We start from the raw sequence: 17,677 nt of genomic DNA on the forward strand, positions 1-17,677 counted from the left end.
ATATAGTAATAGTAATCTGAATTGTTATACGTGTCTTTATATTTCTCAACCAGCAAAAGCAATCTTCAACTATAAAAGCACAAAGCAGCATTCGAATATCTTGCCATCTCTCTCGCGAACTCTCTTTCTCTCTTCAGATCCTTTTTATTTTTCCTTGTAATAATAATAAAGTCCTGTCCCGTTTTAAGTATTGTAACTCCCGATCACCACTACCCTTTCCGATTGAGCCGAGTTCTATAACGCATGTCAAGGCTCTGCCCGACTAAGTTCGTGTGGATTCCATCTCGGGACTTCGGGACAAGATTGAATTAGGGGTATTATACTTAACACGAATACATTATATATTTTTCTTTAGCCCAAAGGTTATACCCAAAATTTATACCAGGAGTCCTTCTAATTGAACCCTAAAGTTACACAGTGGGTCCATTCTTTTTCTCACCATTTTATTCTCTTTTTGGTAAGTTACCCAAACTATTATTTATTACTTATTATTTATTATTTCTATTTTGTAACCAAACTTTTATCAAAAAGTCCTGCCTATTATTTTATTTACCCAATAGGGAACCATAGTTGAGACACCCAAGTAAACCTGCACAAATCCTAAAATTTTCATAAGCAATCAGAATCAGGATCAGAACCCCTAAAACTCAAGGGGGGCAAAACCCTAGTTACGATTATCTTCATAACTGATTATAAAATTCGAAAATTTAAAATCTGTCGACACAGCAAGCCTACATGCACGAAGGGCTACCCTATGAAAATAGGTTGATCACTCGCGTAGCGCGACGACTAAGGGGGTACCCCCTCGCGCTACGCGACGGTGTCAAATTTTCAGTATAAATAGCAGGGGTTGGGACTTGAATTTTGGCACTTGAACGACGAAAATCGGAGTTACGTAAGTCGAGTTATAAGCAAAACAGTCCAACACACACACACAATTATCAAATCGCTGCCACAGAACAGGGTAATTACTCAATCGCTATTACGATTCAGTTTCCGAGATCAATATACCCAAGGAATGCCTAAGTGCCGCCCGCATTGGGCTATGCTTTATCGTTGTCGATAATTCGATAATGAGCCGAAGCATTGTACTTTGTCGTTGTCGATAATTCGATATACGAGTTGAAGTACTATACTTTGTCATTTGTCATTTTGATAAATGAGCTGAAGTATTTCACTTGGACATTCATTGTAAAAAATTGATCTCGGGGAATTATCGTAACTGCTGTATTGGTCATTAACCTGGTTCTTGCAAAATTCGTTAAGATTTGATTTAGGTTTTTCACCAATACGTATTCCATTCTGTTAAACTACCAAGAATACTCCCAACTACACCCTTACAATCAAACAAACTATTAAATCATCAGAAGATCCAGAATAATAAAGTGCATGCTTAATTATCGGAAGAAGTAGAATCAGGAAGTTTGTTAACTCAATCCTGCATGCTGATTTGTGAGTTATTCTCTTTTTATAAATTCTTTTATCACAGTTTGTGATTAATTTACAATACTCCAAATTCATTTTCCGGGATTATAATACCAGTGATTAAGTTGATGTAATCACCAAATTGCAGCCAGTATGTGGGGTATTGTGCACAATATTACAGTTTAAATCATTTTAGGTGGGCGTACCTAATTTAATTGATTTACGTCATTCATTGGGGCAGCCAATGGTGATATGACCACTGTCACAGATTCGGTCGAGTGACAAATACTGTGGGTAATTGGTTGATATCGGAAACATGCGTAAAAGATCTTAACACTGTGAATAATCATAAAATGTGTCGTTTTCAGTAAAATGAATAATTCACTCAGTATTTCCCGCTGACAAAATCTTTTTAAAACGCGTTTCAGGTAATTACAATAGATTGGAGCAAGGATTGGATCCAACACTGAAGGACTTCAAGAAGTGGCTTATTTTATTAATTAAATCAAATTAAGAAATATTGTTTTTATTAAAAGCTACCTTTGTAAAACTTGGAATTTATTCCATCCATTTGAATAAAATCCGGTGTTTCTAAACTCTGATATTTTTCCTAACTCACGGTCCTGATGAAATTTCCGCTGCAACGTTTTTCAAAATAAACACCGGTACCACCGGACTGCTCACGGCACCGATTCCGGCTAGATGGGGTCGGGGGTCGTGACAGAAGGTGGTATCAGAGCTAAGCCACTACTTTAAGCCTATAAAGTGTTGTGATAACAATACTTAAGCTTAAATAAAAGAGTTAGGAGATTGCTATTAACTTAACTGGTAGCACATCTGATAGTATTTAGACTTGAACATAAGAAAAGATGCCTTAGTATAAGCTAAGCCACTTGTTTACGCAAATAGGTGTTATAATAATACCTAAGCTTAAACGGAAAGTTAGAAACTTAATATTATTTGATAGCACTCTGAATGATATTTAGACTCGAACTTAAGAATTTTGTCTTAATATAAGCTTCAAGATAAAATTACTTATATGAGTATAAATAAGTATAATTGGTATTCAATAAGAATAACGACTAGCAGGCAATAGCATTTAATTGTTATTTATTCTTGTTTATTGGTATTACTTGGTCAAGAATAAAAATATATTATGGAAATATAAATTTCCTTGATTCTGGATTAAAGCCCTAATAAAAAGAGGCACTTTTTGAAAAAGATACTATTTATGGGAAATAGGAAATTTTCTCTGGCAAAACTGGGTATAGAGTAGCAGACTCTCCAGCTTGTCCGGATATACTGAAATTACCGCTCCGGCGCGAACCGGATAAGACGGGGTAAATGGTATGTCAAACCAGTAACAAGATTTCCCTAAATAGTATCATGACCAAATATCTAACTGGTTTTTTTGGGAATATGAATCTATTATATACATTTAACCCTATGAAAGGTATGTATAATACAACATATGAAATATATAATATAGATATGTATATCTATAAGGAATTCCAAAAGTCAATTAAGAATAAAGCACAAGCATATGTATATAGATTTCTTTATCAGAAATCTTTCGCATATATCTTTAATTTTGATATCAAACATTCTTTCGTTTGATCATCTACCTCGTAACTCGTGTAACAAAATAATACTGGAAACCCATTAAGTTGGGACAACATCAAAAAAAATATAAGAATTACCAAAACGTTACCATAAATTATTAACGCCATAAATTATGAACGCAAGTAAGAAACATGTCAAGTTGTGCTAATGCACAAGAAAACACATGAAACTTAAATTATATATCCACAGATGTCGAAGTTTATCACACACGACTTCCAAAGGCAAGATCTTTGAAAAATATAAATTAGGCACGATGATACCTACACTAATTCCATCAATAAAAGAACTCCTAAATCAAAAATCGGCACTTTGCCACATGATCTTACAAACAATTAAAATATCGCTGAGGTACGTTGGAACAATATTTTATAAACATCGGTGCATAGTCTAACCTGAGTCATAATTATTAGCACTACAAAAGAAGTCATATATTTTTGCAAATCCCCGATTTCATTTCACCTCATTCAACATTCTCTGATAATGTCATCTAACAAATAGTTATCACACGAAATTTCAGATAAGAAGTTCTTATATTTCTTTCGTTGCAATTCTAACTTCTGCCTATAATAAGTTGACTTTCGTGTTCTTTTAATGGTCATCATACCATAAAGAATTCTTTCATAATAGCAAATAGTGATCTATTTTATTTCTTGGAAAATCCACACGGTACACATGCACTGTTTGTTGTGCATGTGATTCACTTGAGTTACGAAGACCATAGGAAGGCTCCATTCTAATTTGTTGTTTTATCAAAAGTTCCAAATCTCATTTTTCTATACTTGAGCTTTGCTTCGTAAACCGCATTTTACAAAGCGATAACTCTTTAATATCGAATCAATGAATTTATTGAAAAACTCGATTTTCTTTTTGAAGGGTATACATGGTTTCTGTTGTAATCATGTCCGAACTTCCTTATTAAAACTCGTTTTATCCAAACCCAGTTAACTTGCTCGCAATACAATTCAAAGTCCCATATGATGAATTGAAACCATCATATTCAAAATAGTCCTAACAAGCACTTCAATTCTCTTAAAACCATAATATGCTTGTTTAATCTTCGAATTCATCAAATCATCTCTTTGATCACGATCACTTTGTGATGACGTTTTCACAAAATTAAAGATTACGCTAATCTAAGATTTAATTATTTATTTATATTAAATCCGCTTTATTGATTCATTTTATAAAAGCAATCTTAACACAATTATGTGCTATAATAATGCTCCACCATTTCATGTCCTAAATTCCGTAGTCCTTACAACCAATCGAGCCTTTCATGATATTTCTTACCTTTCATTAATCGAAAAACATTGTATAAACTTAATTGATTATATAAAGAAACTTACAATATAATATTTCTGTAATTAAAAATTTTGTTAAAACCATCAAGGTAAAGAAATTATATTTTTACGTATAAAATTTTGTTTAAAGTATATTCTCATTTAAGTTTATGCATTTATTATTGATAATTAATATTAGTTTTATTATTAGTAATAATATATTAATAATAATAATGTTAGTATTATTTTCAGATACTAAAGTTATTATCAGGGGCATGTATTGAATAGCCTAGCCTTAATTAGGCATGGACTGGCCACCTATGCTTAAACAAGGCAGCGCTATCCAATATCTGCCATGATAATGACTAGTTAATTAAGTCATCATACTTATTTAGTAAATCTTAATTATATATTTTACTTTGTACTGTAAAGAGAGAACATATTTTTATAAAACAATACCAGAATTAGAGGGACGAATAAAATTATACAAATAATTATGTATCACATATTTTGTGATAACTATGTACCATAACACTCTAATAAGAAAATAACCATATAAGAATAATATAGTAGTCAGCGACTACATTGGGTTAGAAGAACATTGTAATACATAAAGAATAGTCACCACAACATTTGTAACTACATTTTACAACGCTATATGGTTTCAAAATAAAAATAAGTAATCACATAGAATTGACTCAGTGTTATATAAAATATTTTACAAATACTTTTACTCCTTTTATTCACAACTTTCATTTAAAAGTTATAAATAATAGTGATTCTTTTACAAAATCATAATACTAAAATATTTTGTAAATGGAATAACTTTACTACAGTATTTCGTAATCTATATTACATAATAAATATAAGTTATTTTACATAGTATAATAAATACTAAAATAATATTTATTTGAAAATGGTAACTATTTACATATAATGTGAAACAAATAATATATATTACACTTGCTTTAGTAATATAATATAATAGTTGGTCATGCCAAAATAACTTGTTCTATTTCCCTCTCTATGACATAGTATGAAAAATATAATCACTAATAGTGTACTATTACATTATTTCACCATTTAAAACAACTTGGAACTCTAATATACTAACTCTATTGTCCTTTGGTGTATCTTTACAATTCACTCATCTCAACACATAGAGTTTCTTATAACATAATTTACTTCCTTTTTGAACCTGTCAATTTTAAGTCTTCCTCAGTTGTCAATCAAATAAGATTTCTTTTAAATAAAGAATTTATTTGATTCTAAAAAGTCCTTCACATTTATTTTAAATTCTATTTATCATATATCTTTTGACCTGAACCCAGTCATCCTGGAAACTATACCCTTTCATCTCATTCGTTTGTTATCGAATTCTTACACTAATTCAGTTGAACCATTGAGTCTTATCTATTGTACAACTCATAGTTACAAAATTTGATATTTTGATTTGGTATCAATTACCTTAATATTATTCTTTTTGATCAAAAATATGACATAAGTCTAATAGAAATATCGTAGCCCAAATCTCGAGGACGAGATTTAAAACAAGGTGGGGAGAATGTAACATACCAATTTTTATCATATAAATTATAAGGTTTGGTTAAATTTATTAACCACTAGTAACTAGTAATTAGTTTATTTTCAATATAAATATTCAACCCAAATAATTTTAAACACTATTTTATATATATTTGGTGGAAATAATATTTAATTAATTGGCCTGGATATAGTTGACCTTTCTAATAAAATAAAAGTATATAAAAACTTATGTCATGAGACGGGTAATCTACGGGTAAGTTGACTATTAGAAATATGAAGTTCCTAGACAGGCCTAAGAACCATATAATACTTAAATTATAATAATACATCGTATTTTGAACCTACTCTATTTTTAAAGAAACTTAGACCCAAATATAGACAAAAAATATTCTGGTTCCAATGACATATTTATTATTTTATAAAGTTATACACTACAAATAAGTGAAGCTGTTTAATTAATTATAATAATATAATAATAATAATAATTAACTTATAATTAAAATTTGATTTCCCTCAAACTAAATATTTCCGTTCAAAATAATGACTGTTACCTATTACTACAATTTAATTTTAATATTTAGTCTATAATAATAATATTCAATTTACAAATCAATTTAAAGTAAATATGTAGGTAGGTTTGAATATGTATACGTGTAACTTATATAGTAATAGTAATCTGAATTGTTATACGTGTCTTTATATTTCTCAACCAGCAAAAGCAATCTTCAACTATAAAAGCACAAAGCAGCATTCGAATATCTTGCCATCTCTCTCGCGAACTCTCTTTCTCTCTTCAGATCCTTTTTATTTTTCCTTGTAATAATAATAAAGTCCTGTCCCGTTTTAAGTATTGTAACTCCCGATCACCACTACCCTTTCCGATTGAGCCGAGTTCTATAACGCATGTCAAGGCTCTGCCCGACTAAGTTCGTGTGGATTCCATCTCGGGACTTCGGGACAAGATTGAATTAGGGGTATTATACTTAACACGAATACATTATATATTTTTCTTTAGCCCAAAGGTTATACCCAAAATTTATACCAGGAGTCCTTCTAATTGAACCCTAAAGTTACACAGTGGGTCCATTCTTTTTCTCACCATTTTATTCTCTTTTTGGTAAGTTACCCAAACTATTATTTATTACTTATTATTTATTATTTCTATTTTGTAACCAAACTTTTATCAAAAAGTCCTGCCTATTATTTTATTTACCCAATAGGGAACCATAGTTGAGACACCCAAGTAAACCTGCACAAATCCTAAAATTTTCATAAGCAATCAGAATCAGGATCAGAACCCCTAAAACTCAAGGGGGGCAAAACCCTAGTTACGATTATCTTCATAACTGATTATAAAATTCGAAAATTTAAAATCTGTCGACACAGCAAGCCTACATGCACGAAGGGCTACCCTATGAAAATAGGTTGATCACTCGCGTAGCGCGACGACTAAGGGGGTACCCCCTCGCGCTACGCGACGGTGTCAAATTTTCAGTATAAATAGCAGGGGTTGGGACTTGAATTTTGGCACTTGAACGACGAAAATCGGAGTTACGTAAGTCGAGTTATAAGCAAAACAGTCCAACACACACACACAATTATCAAATCGCTGCCACAGAACAGGGTAATTACTCAATCGCTATTACGATTCAGTTTCCGAGATCAATATACCCAAGGAATGCCTAAGTGCCGCCCGCATTGGGCTATGCTTTATCGTTGTCGATAATTCGATAATGAGCCGAAGCATTGTACTTTGTCGTTGTCGATAATTCGATATACGAGTTGAAGTACTATACTTTGTCATTTGTCATTTTGATAAATGAGCTGAAGTATTTCACTTGGACATTCATTGTAAAAAATTGATCTCGGGGAATTATCGTAACTGCTGTATTGGTCATTAACCTGGTTCTTGCAAAATTCGTTAAGATTTGATTTAGGTTTTTCACCAATACGTATTCCATTCTGTTAAACTACCAAGAATACTCCCAACTACACCCTTACAATCAAACAAACTATTAAATCATCAGAAGATCCAGAATAATAAAGTGCATGCTTAATTATCGGAAGAAGTAGAATCAGGAAGTTTGTTAACTCAATCCTGCATGCTGATTTGTGAGTTATTCTCTTTTTATAAATTCTTTTATCACAGTTTGTGATTAATTTACAATACTCCAAATTCATTTTCCGGGATTATAATACCAGTGATTAAGTTGATGTAATCACCAAATTGCAGCCAGTATGTGGGGTATTGTGCACAATATTACAGTTTAAATCATTTTAGGTGGGCGTACCTAATTTAATTGATTTACGTCATTCATTGGGGCAGCCAATGGTGATATGACCACTGTCACAGATTCGGTCGAGTGACAAATACTGTGGGTAATTGGTTGATATCGGAAACATGCGTAAAAGATCTTAACACTGTGAATAATCATAAAATGTGTCGTTTTCAGTAAAATGAATAATTCACTCAGTATTTCCCGCTGACAAAATCTTTTTAAAACGCGTTTCAGGTAATTACAATAGATTGGAGCAAGGATTGGATCCAACACTGAAGGACTTCAAGAAGTGGCTTATTTTATTAATTAAATCAAATTAAGAAATATTGTTTTTATTAAAAGCTACCTTTGTAAAACTTGGAATTTATTCCATCCATTTGAATAAAATCCGGTGTTTCTAAACTCTGATATTTTTCCTAACTCACGGTCCTGATGAAATTTCCGCTGCAACGTTTTTCAAAATAAACACCGGTACCACCGGACTGCTCACGGCACCGATTCCGGCTAGATGGGGTCGGGGGTCGTGACACCCTTGTCGAACAACAAGCGGTCGAACAAGCGGTAACAAGTCTGCTTATGACTTTGTTACCCTACTTGTACGTTGGATAGAATAAACAATGATGGGCATTATCATGCCTATGATCATGTTTATTTGACCGTTGTCCAGAATCACATTGTTCGACCAAACATGGCCAACAATGACGCAAGTACCCAACATTGCTCCCACAACCGTGGCCAACAATGTCAAGCAACGAGGTAACCGCAAAAGACGTGCGGTTACTTGAGAGCTAATGGGAAGAACATGAACACTCCACGAACGGAATCATCATTAGATATCCAATCATGGGAACAACATGCTCTCTTCTTCATTCACCACTTCAAAGGTTGGGTCGAAGTTTGTGCACACCTTCAACCACATCTCAAAGATTGGTTCGAAGTTTGTACACTTCCTCCAACTAATTCCTACAGTTGGTTCGGCACACCAACAGGTGGCAACCAGCCAAAGGCTGAGAATTTCGCATCAGACGAAACATTTTCACCGGTACGGAAGAGGCGTCAAATGACCCTTCCAGACCTCCAGCTTGATCTACAAACAGAAAAGACCATCCACATGGTCTAGGATCTTCTCCAGACTCCAAACTACCTTCTAAACACCATAGTCCAGTACTCCTCCCACATACAACTTGTATGTGGCAGCAACACTAGATTGGGGGGACTTGAAGGGGTATGGTCCCAGATCTCGCGTCAGCATCGACCGCGAGTGACCATTACCCTTATCAAAACCCCCACCAGTTAACAACCTACTTGTGCCCATGCGAGAACGCATCGACACAAGGGGTGAATCCAATCTATCTAGTAACGAAGGAGGACTTACATGGAACATGAGAACGGTAGAGTGATGCGACATAGCATCACATCTGGTGTATGAAAACGAAAGTATTCACAGCGATGCGGCCTCGCACTGCGTCTAGTGAACACTTCTATCAATACAAGGAAGCTGGATAACAGCAACAGTCACCACAGACGACGATGCGGCCAGCACCGCATCTCGCGTATTTCTTGATCACTAGAAAGAGACGCGATAACATCAGATGTTACCGCAGACAGCGATGCGGCTAGCACCGCATCCTATACGCTCAACAAGTGGGACTGACACCACAGTGCAAGTGGAACCAATGGCAGTCACCTGTCAGATCTACGGAAGCGACAGACTGACGTGGCGTCGTCTCAACGGCCGACATGTCTGACACACCTGCAAAGGTGCAGCATGCCGTCAGTCTATTCATCCACCTCCTCCTTCACTCCTCGGCTATAAATACCAACCCCAAACCAGGTTTGAGGTATCTCTTCACAACTCTCTCACTACTACTACTATCTTACTTTGCTTCCCAAGCAAACTACTGATTCTCACGCCGGAGAGTGGTAACAAGGAGCACCCCCCACCCCATCCTCCTTGTTACGAGTCACGGTTTGTTTCCCTGTGCAGGAGATCAACCCACCGGTGATCCAGCCAGCGATTCTCGAGAGGAAGGGATTAACCTTTCTTGACGAGACCAGTAAGTTAACCCTGCCCGATTAACCATTGTTTCATCAAACTCATAATTATTTTTTATATCCTAAAGTATCAAGTTTTCATTGATAAGTGATACACAAGTCAAGATTGTGTAATAAATATTGGATTTTTTTTAGTTGACTACCACCCAAGAGATATTTTCAGATGGTCGACGAGTGACAAGTGTAAAGTTCATACGCGACTACAATATGTGATCATCTGCTATTAAGTTGGCACTAATGGAAACATAGTCTATATGCAAACAAAAGCAGTGGCGGAGCTTGATCAAAAGTTTCGGAGGGCGGAAAGTCATGGGACCCAATTTATATATTGTATAAATATTTAGACAAAACAATCCGGGGGGCGGGGGGGAGTCCTATATAATTTTAAAATTTTCGAACGAAAAATCAAAAATTTTACATTTCTAACCGAAATATCTGGGGAGGGAGGAGGTGCACCCCCGGTTCCCACTAAGCTCCTCCCCTGAACAAAAGTATATGGAGTCACGTATCACTTGGCTAAAGGTGTGATTTTATTTTCTTTAAAGTTACTATAGATCTAAGAAGATAAACTACTTTTGTGTTTTCTGTTATAACAATCTATCTGGATAACTTTAAACCTTAAATGCAAAATGATGACATAGGTCACCTTTAGACTAGAATACCTACATCCTACCCTTACCAATAATTTTGTTATGGATAAAATTTTACTTGTATACCGAGCAAGTTTACTATTTCTAAGACTGGAAGGTATGGGGGCCGGCTAGGCCAGGCAAGGACCGGCGCCGGTCCCCCACACCGCCCCCCTCCATCCCACCCCGGCTAAACCAGTAAGCCCTCGCCGAAGTTGCCGCCCCACATTTGAAATATATATCCGTTGTTTAACGGATAGAATAAATAAAAAAAAATTCTTTTCCACTTTAAATATATATCCATTTTTATACCATTTCACATCCATTTCTCCTAATCTTCTCCTTCTATCATCCATTTTTTTAAAAAAACACTCTCATTTTTTTTTACCATCATGAATCCATTCAACCCAAACGATCCCAACCCGAACAATCCAAACTTTTTTTCTAGTCCCGCTTACACTCCGACTATGGATTCTTCGTGGGGGTCTCCACCATTTACGTTCTCGGGTTTCCAACAATCACCTAACACCTTCAATCAAATGTCCCAACTTCAACAAATGCAATTTTTTTTTAGGAAATGTAATTTTTTTTTAGGAAATGTAATTTTTTTTATGTTATGAAATGAAATTATTTATGTTGTTTTATGTTGTATTTTTTAATTTTTATAAAGTTTTTATTAACTTATTAAATTAAAGCTTAGGAAATTATAAAATAATAAGGTGGGGTCCCATCCTCCATCCCCTTCAATTATCAATTTGGCCCATCCCCCACGAGCCGCCTACGTGGCGCCTACGTGGAGGCTCATCCCCGTGGATGGGCCAAACCATACCCTTTAGTCTAAGTGTCAAAACTCAAAAGACAATAGGCTTTTTTAGTCGTCTTTCTATTTTTTTTAAGTAAAATGTCTGGATAATCTCTGTGGTTTGGTAAAATAACACCTACAGTTTTCATCTTTTGAAAATTACATCAGTGTTCCCTGTGGTTTGACATGTTGTTACTTGGATAGTCCCTAGAATGGATGTCCGTTAATTTTCACCGCTAACTCCATGTAAAATGACCAAAATGCCCTTAGTATATATTAAATTAAAACACCAAAAGCAAAAATAAATATATTAAAATTAAAGGTGGGACCCACCAACCTTCTTAAAGCTCTTATATGTCTCTCTCTCACACACACGCGCGCGCACTCACTCACCACCACCTGCCGCCACCAACCAGAAGAGAGAAACGCGGACATGATGGTGACGATGGGTTGTTAATGTTAACAATGGTAAATTTAGTCGATTAAGGTACATATTGCCTATTAGGGTTTCGAATTTTGAGTCGAATTTATAGATTTAGAACTGATCTAGGGTTCTATTGGTTGGGTTTTGATGATGGTTGTTGTTGACGGTGGTGGCAACGATGGGTATGTTGACGGCAGAGAAAGATGATAATGGTGGTTGTTCAGAAGGTGGCTGCTGTTGTGGCGGTGGTAACCGTGGTGGTGTTTTGTGACGGGTCATAAGGGTTGGAGGAGTTAGGTTTAGGTGGCAGAGGTAGGTGTATCTGGAGGTGGGTGGCTATGGTGATGGTTGCAAATTGTTTTGTAGATGGCAAAGTAGCTTGTGGGCCCCACACTTTTAATATTTTTTTTATATGAGTGTCTATAGTATATGGTTTTGTTATTTTTTAAAGAGAGGGTAAATAAGTAATATCATATGAACTTAACAGAGAAACTAATGTACATTCACTCTAGGGACTATTCAAATAATAACTTGTCAAATCATAGGGAACACCAGTGTAATTTTCAAAAAAATACGGACTATAAGTGTTATTTTACCAAAACGGAGTATCAAAACATTTTACTCATTTTTTTTAATTAACTAGTGGACAAGTGAATTGTGGTTCCTACGTGTCTTCCACACCTGTTCACCCTCAACCTCCCTCCCTACACACCAACCTATCCACTCACTTCCGCTCTCAATCCACACTTCAACCACTGCTCAACCAACCATGGCACAAGGTACTCTCTCTCTCTCTCTCTCTCTCTTCAATTTCAATCACTAAATCAGTTCAACTTATTACTTTTATGTTTTCAATCGATTGAATGAATATTTGAATACAACTGAACTAACACGTTTATTGCATCTCAGATCCTAGCAGTGTTTCACCTTACGATGAAGCAATGGACGCTTTATCATCTCTAATCACTCAAAAAAGCCGTGCAGATCAGACCAACGCTGGCCTTCGATTCGAACTCATGTTCGACTATGTTAAGGTATACAACATATTATTAATATTATTTACACTAACAGATTGTATTCAAATTGACATGTTTTCTTGTAGATTTTGGATTTGGAGGACTCGATTTCCAAGATGAAGATTATTCATGTAGCAGGGACTAAAGGAAAGGTAATGTGTTGGTTGTTAGTTATCAGTTATGTCATGTTTAACATTTTGTTGGATGATTATTATGGTTATGGTAATGTATATGTTTGTGTTTGTAGGGATCAACGTGCACCTTTACTGAGGCCATACTGCGTAATTGTGGCTTTCGTACAGGGCTTTTTACGTCTCCTCACCTTATTGATGTTCGGGAGAGGTTTCGGTTGGATGGGTGAGTTTTTGGTGTTTTGGAACTGTTAGGTTTAGGGCTGAAAACGAACCAAACGTTCGGCGAACAGTTCGTGAACCGTTCGGAAGAAAGTTCATTTGTGTTCGTTCGTTTATTAAACAAACGAACACAAACAAGAAATTTCGTTCGTTTAGTTGAATGAACAAACATGAACAGAGGGCGCGTTCGTTCATTTATGTTCGTGAACGTTCGGTAACATGTTTGTTTGTGTTCGATAGTTCATTAGTGTTTCTATAGCTTTTATATTTTATTTAAATACTTCAAATTACGACAAATAAAATATTTAATAAGTGTCAATGTATTATATATTTTGTTCATGAACGTTTGTTACCATTGTGTTCATGAACATTAGTTTGTGCTCATTTGTGTTCATCATCGTTCGTTTTCATTCGTTGTCTAAAATTAACAAACAAACACAAACGAACATGAACAAGTTCATTTCCTTAACAAACAAACACGAATATGAAATCTCGTTCGGTAAGCGTTCTTGAACAGTTCGTGAACACATATATTTCTTAACAAACGAACACGGACAAGGACTTGTTCGTGTTTGTTCGGTTCGTTTGTAGCCCTAGTTAGGTTTATGGTTAAATGGTTCGTACATGTTATCCGCCAAACTTGTTTTAAAATATATGCATCAAGAGTGCATAAGGTGATGAGATCGCATCATAGTGCCTTATACAGTTAACCAATATTTGAACAACTTAAACCGTAGATTGCAATGCGACCCAGTTTTTCAAATCTGATTGAACAAATTTGACCATCGATTGAACAAATCTGAGCAGAATTGCTTTGCTGACAATATCTTATATTTTAGTGTTTAAACGTTAACAGGTTACATTATTGTCTATAAATAACTTTTTAGTAATCTTTTAATAACGAATGCCTCACATACGTTTTTTGGACCAAAATGCATTGGAGCACCAAATGCTTGCCTGTAAATCTGCAAAGAAACAAGTAGATTTAAAGATATTGCAAGTTTTCACTGTGGAAGATTGTTTAATTTCTATATTTTTGTTGTATGCTTCAGTGAGGATATAAGTGAAGAGAAGTTTTTGGCATACTTCTGGTGGTGTTGGGATAGACTGAAGGCATGATTTCTGATCCATAATCATTCTGAATGTAATTTACCTATTTATTATTTCATTATCTGTATCGTTGTGTTTTCAAACTATAATTTTTTTTGTAAAATCTGTATCCGGTTCTTATTTCCATTGATCCCAATAAATGGTCAATAACACTATTTGTGGACACATTTGTTGACTTTTTTTCTTCAAAATGAACTTGGTGTCTCTTAATTTGCTTCTGTTTTATGTATGCAGGAAAAGTGCACTGAAGATATACCAATGCCAAATTTATTCCGCTTCCTTGCTTTACTTGCTTTCAAAACCTTTGCAGCAGAGCAAGTACATTAACGTTTTATCTAACTTTCTCCACTTCCCAATTGCCAAAACAAAACAATAAATAAATAATACACATTGTGTTTTGGATACAGGTAGATGTTGCTATTATGGAGGTTGGATTAGGTGGAAAGTTTGATGCAACGAATGTGGTATGTAAACATATGTCGTAACTCGTACGGTACGCCTCTTTTAGATTGTAATTTCTAAATGTTGTGCATGAGTCTTCAGGTTCAGACACCCGTTGTATGTGGTATTGCGTCCCTGGGGTATGACCACACAGAAATTCTAGGTTAGTTTTGACGTATTTATATTCATATATTAATCATTATTTAATATCATCCTCAAGTGTGAATATAGACGAATCTTGAATGTGTCAATTTTTAGGAGATACTCTTGCAGCAATTGCTGGGGAGAAGGCTGGCATCTTTAAGGTGCATCCTAAAATTCCGTCAATTTTGTATACTTTTAGCAAATTGATCTAGATACTGTTTTTTGTTTCTTTTATGGTGTTTTGTAAATTTTATTTAATTTTTATTTATATCCGTGTCTAATTTGCGCTTATTATTCTATACAGAAAGGTGTTCCTGCGTTTACCGTGCCCCAACCAGATGAAGCTATGGAAGTGCTCAAAGAGAAAGCTGCACAGTTGGATGTAATTCACTTGTTTAAAATTTAATCCGTTTCATTGCATGCTTACTTATGTATGGGTCGATTCGAGTTATGTTATATTATCTTTAACAGGCCAATAGGGTAAATAAAAAGTAAAAAAAAAAAAAAAAATTAACTAAAAAAAGTGGGTCAAATGATTTGAACAAGTTGAAACTTGAAAGTCGCCTAAAGTTTATTTTTCACGCATACAGCCTCCTAGATCATAATATCCCAAAATTCAATTATACGACTTCTGGTGTTACAGGTGCCACTTCAAGTAGCATATCCGTTGGATAGCAAATTGCTAAATGGGTTAAATCTCGGGCTTGTAGGCGATCACCAGTACGTAAATGCGGGGCTCGCCATCAAGTTATGCTCCACATGGCTCCAAAGCACTGGTCATCTCGAACCCGATTCCATTGACCAGAACGTAAGTACCATAAACGCAATTCCATTAACCGATCTACAAAAAAAAATCAATTTTTATGCTTGGATACAGAATTCACTACCCCAGCAGTTCATGAAAGGGCTAACGACAGCAACATTACAAGGACGCGCCCAAATCATTCGCGACCCGTCACCCGATATTGAAAGTGTAGGGGACCTTGTGTTTTATTTGGATGGGGCCCATAGTCCCGAAAGCATGGAAGTTTGTGCAAATTGGTTTTCTCTTGCAATAAAAGAAGATGACAGACAACAAAAAGCTTCTAATGAAATTGTACCTCTCAACAATAGTGAAACCGCAAGCAAGAACTCCACACAGGTTAGACACAACGTGTAATATGTACTTTTCCAGTTGTAAAAAAAAAGTAAATGATAATTTTAACTTAACGAAGCATCATTTATTTGAAAATGCAGATATTATTGTTTAACTGTATGTCGGTGCGGGATCCACAGTTGCTTCTTCCTCGACTGGTGAAAACATGTGGTGGTCATGGTAATTAATATTTATCTCATGTCATTTTAGAATTACAGTCCATATAATACGTATGTGTGTGTGTGTGTGTGTGTATATATATATTTTAATATTAATATTGATGTTTCAGGTATAAACTTTAATAAGGCGCTATTTGTACCAAACATGTCCCTTTACACGAAAGTTGGATCAACCTCATCGTTATCATCAACTGATCCCGTAGCTGATCTGTCATGGCAATTAACACTTCAAAGAGTATGGGAGAATATCGTATTTGGTGAAAGAGGTAACCTTTAAATACTTATTTTCTGGATTACTTAGTGTATAAAACATCGGTAAATGGATAAAACTGTAATTTAGCCATATTATGATGATTGTTGTTAGGGAATACCAATAACAGTGACGCGATTTCTGTTGACGGAAAAGATTGTAGCGAAACGATAGTTAAAAGTTGTGAAAACAGCATGGTGTTTTCATCGCTTCCGTTGGCTATCAAGTGGCTGAGAGATGCTGCTAAACAAAATAAGTCTGTTCGAATGCAGGTAGTCAATCGTACCCGTTTCTTTTTTCTTTAATAATTTTTTTTCACAAAATATGTGTTTGACTGACAACCTTCTGTCAGGTTCTTGTAACGGGGTCATTACATTTGGTTGGTGATGTCATGAAATTACTGAAGAAATGAGTTTTGCAAACATTTTGTTGGATCGATATGAAATCACTCACCATAGGTACCTGATATAAAGGTCTTCAAATGCGATTTTGAAGGCTGCGAATGTATACACAACACAAATGTGGTCTCCTTTTGTTTTCCAGTTTTCTAAAGCTATTGTTTGGTTCTTGTTGGTTTTTAATTGTTATGTAATCTTTGATTTTGGACATGTGTATGTTTTTTAAGTGATACTTTATCTCTTATATCAAAACGCCGCACAACATTTATTGACAAGTGTATGAGAACTTTAAGGTGTCGGTGCTCTTGCGAGAGATCTCATGTTCGAATCAAGCTTTTGCCATTTTCTGTTTAAAAAAAATAAACAAACAAAAGCCCCATGTCCCGCGCAAGCTGCATTTTACTAGTGTAAGTTTATTACCCATGACGGTTTTAACGGTCACTAGAAAGAAAACGTGAGATATACTAAGATGAATTCGGTATTACCATGAGTCATGTTTGGTTTAGGGGTGAGTAGACTAGAGATGCACACTTCGATTAATTTTAGTAGACGATTCGGTAAACCAAACCACTTTTATACTTTTATATTC

The 17,677-nt window shown here is 35.1% G+C and overlaps 1 protein-coding gene across 2 annotated transcripts; it reads left to right on the forward strand.

The window, feature by feature from the left end:
* The first annotated feature begins 12,673 nt into the window (after positions 1 to 12,673).
* Positions 12,674 to 17,363, forward strand: LOC110877709 (folylpolyglutamate synthase). 2 transcript variants are annotated; one of them, XM_022125901.2, is made up of 16 exons: positions 12,674 to 12,841; positions 12,972 to 13,096; positions 13,165 to 13,230; positions 13,326 to 13,435; positions 14,484 to 14,544; positions 14,776 to 14,859; positions 14,949 to 15,005; positions 15,085 to 15,145; positions 15,241 to 15,287; positions 15,431 to 15,508; positions 15,770 to 15,934; positions 16,004 to 16,267; positions 16,363 to 16,441; positions 16,551 to 16,706; positions 16,805 to 16,962; positions 17,043 to 17,363. In XM_022125901.2, exons 1-16 carry the CDS (start codon positions 12,832 to 12,834, stop codon positions 17,100 to 17,102), a joined length of 1,581 nt encoding a protein of 526 aa, XP_021981593.1. In that variant the 5' UTR covers positions 12,674 to 12,831; the 3' UTR covers positions 17,103 to 17,363. The 2 variants fall into 2 exon arrangements, with proteins under 2 accessions (XP_021981593.1, XP_021981594.1); XM_022125902.2 differs by lacking the exons at positions 12,674 to 12,841; positions 12,972 to 13,096; positions 13,165 to 13,230; positions 13,326 to 13,435 and having other exon boundaries at positions 14,488 to 14,575.
* The last annotated feature ends 314 nt before the right edge of the window (positions 17,364 to 17,677 follow it).

Source organism: Helianthus annuus, chromosome 9, assembly GCF_002127325.2.
Source record: "Helianthus annuus cultivar XRQ/B chromosome 9, HanXRQr2.0-SUNRISE, whole genome shotgun sequence".
In the NCBI taxonomy this organism is placed as follows: Eukaryota; Viridiplantae; Streptophyta; class Magnoliopsida; order Asterales; family Asteraceae; genus Helianthus; species Helianthus annuus.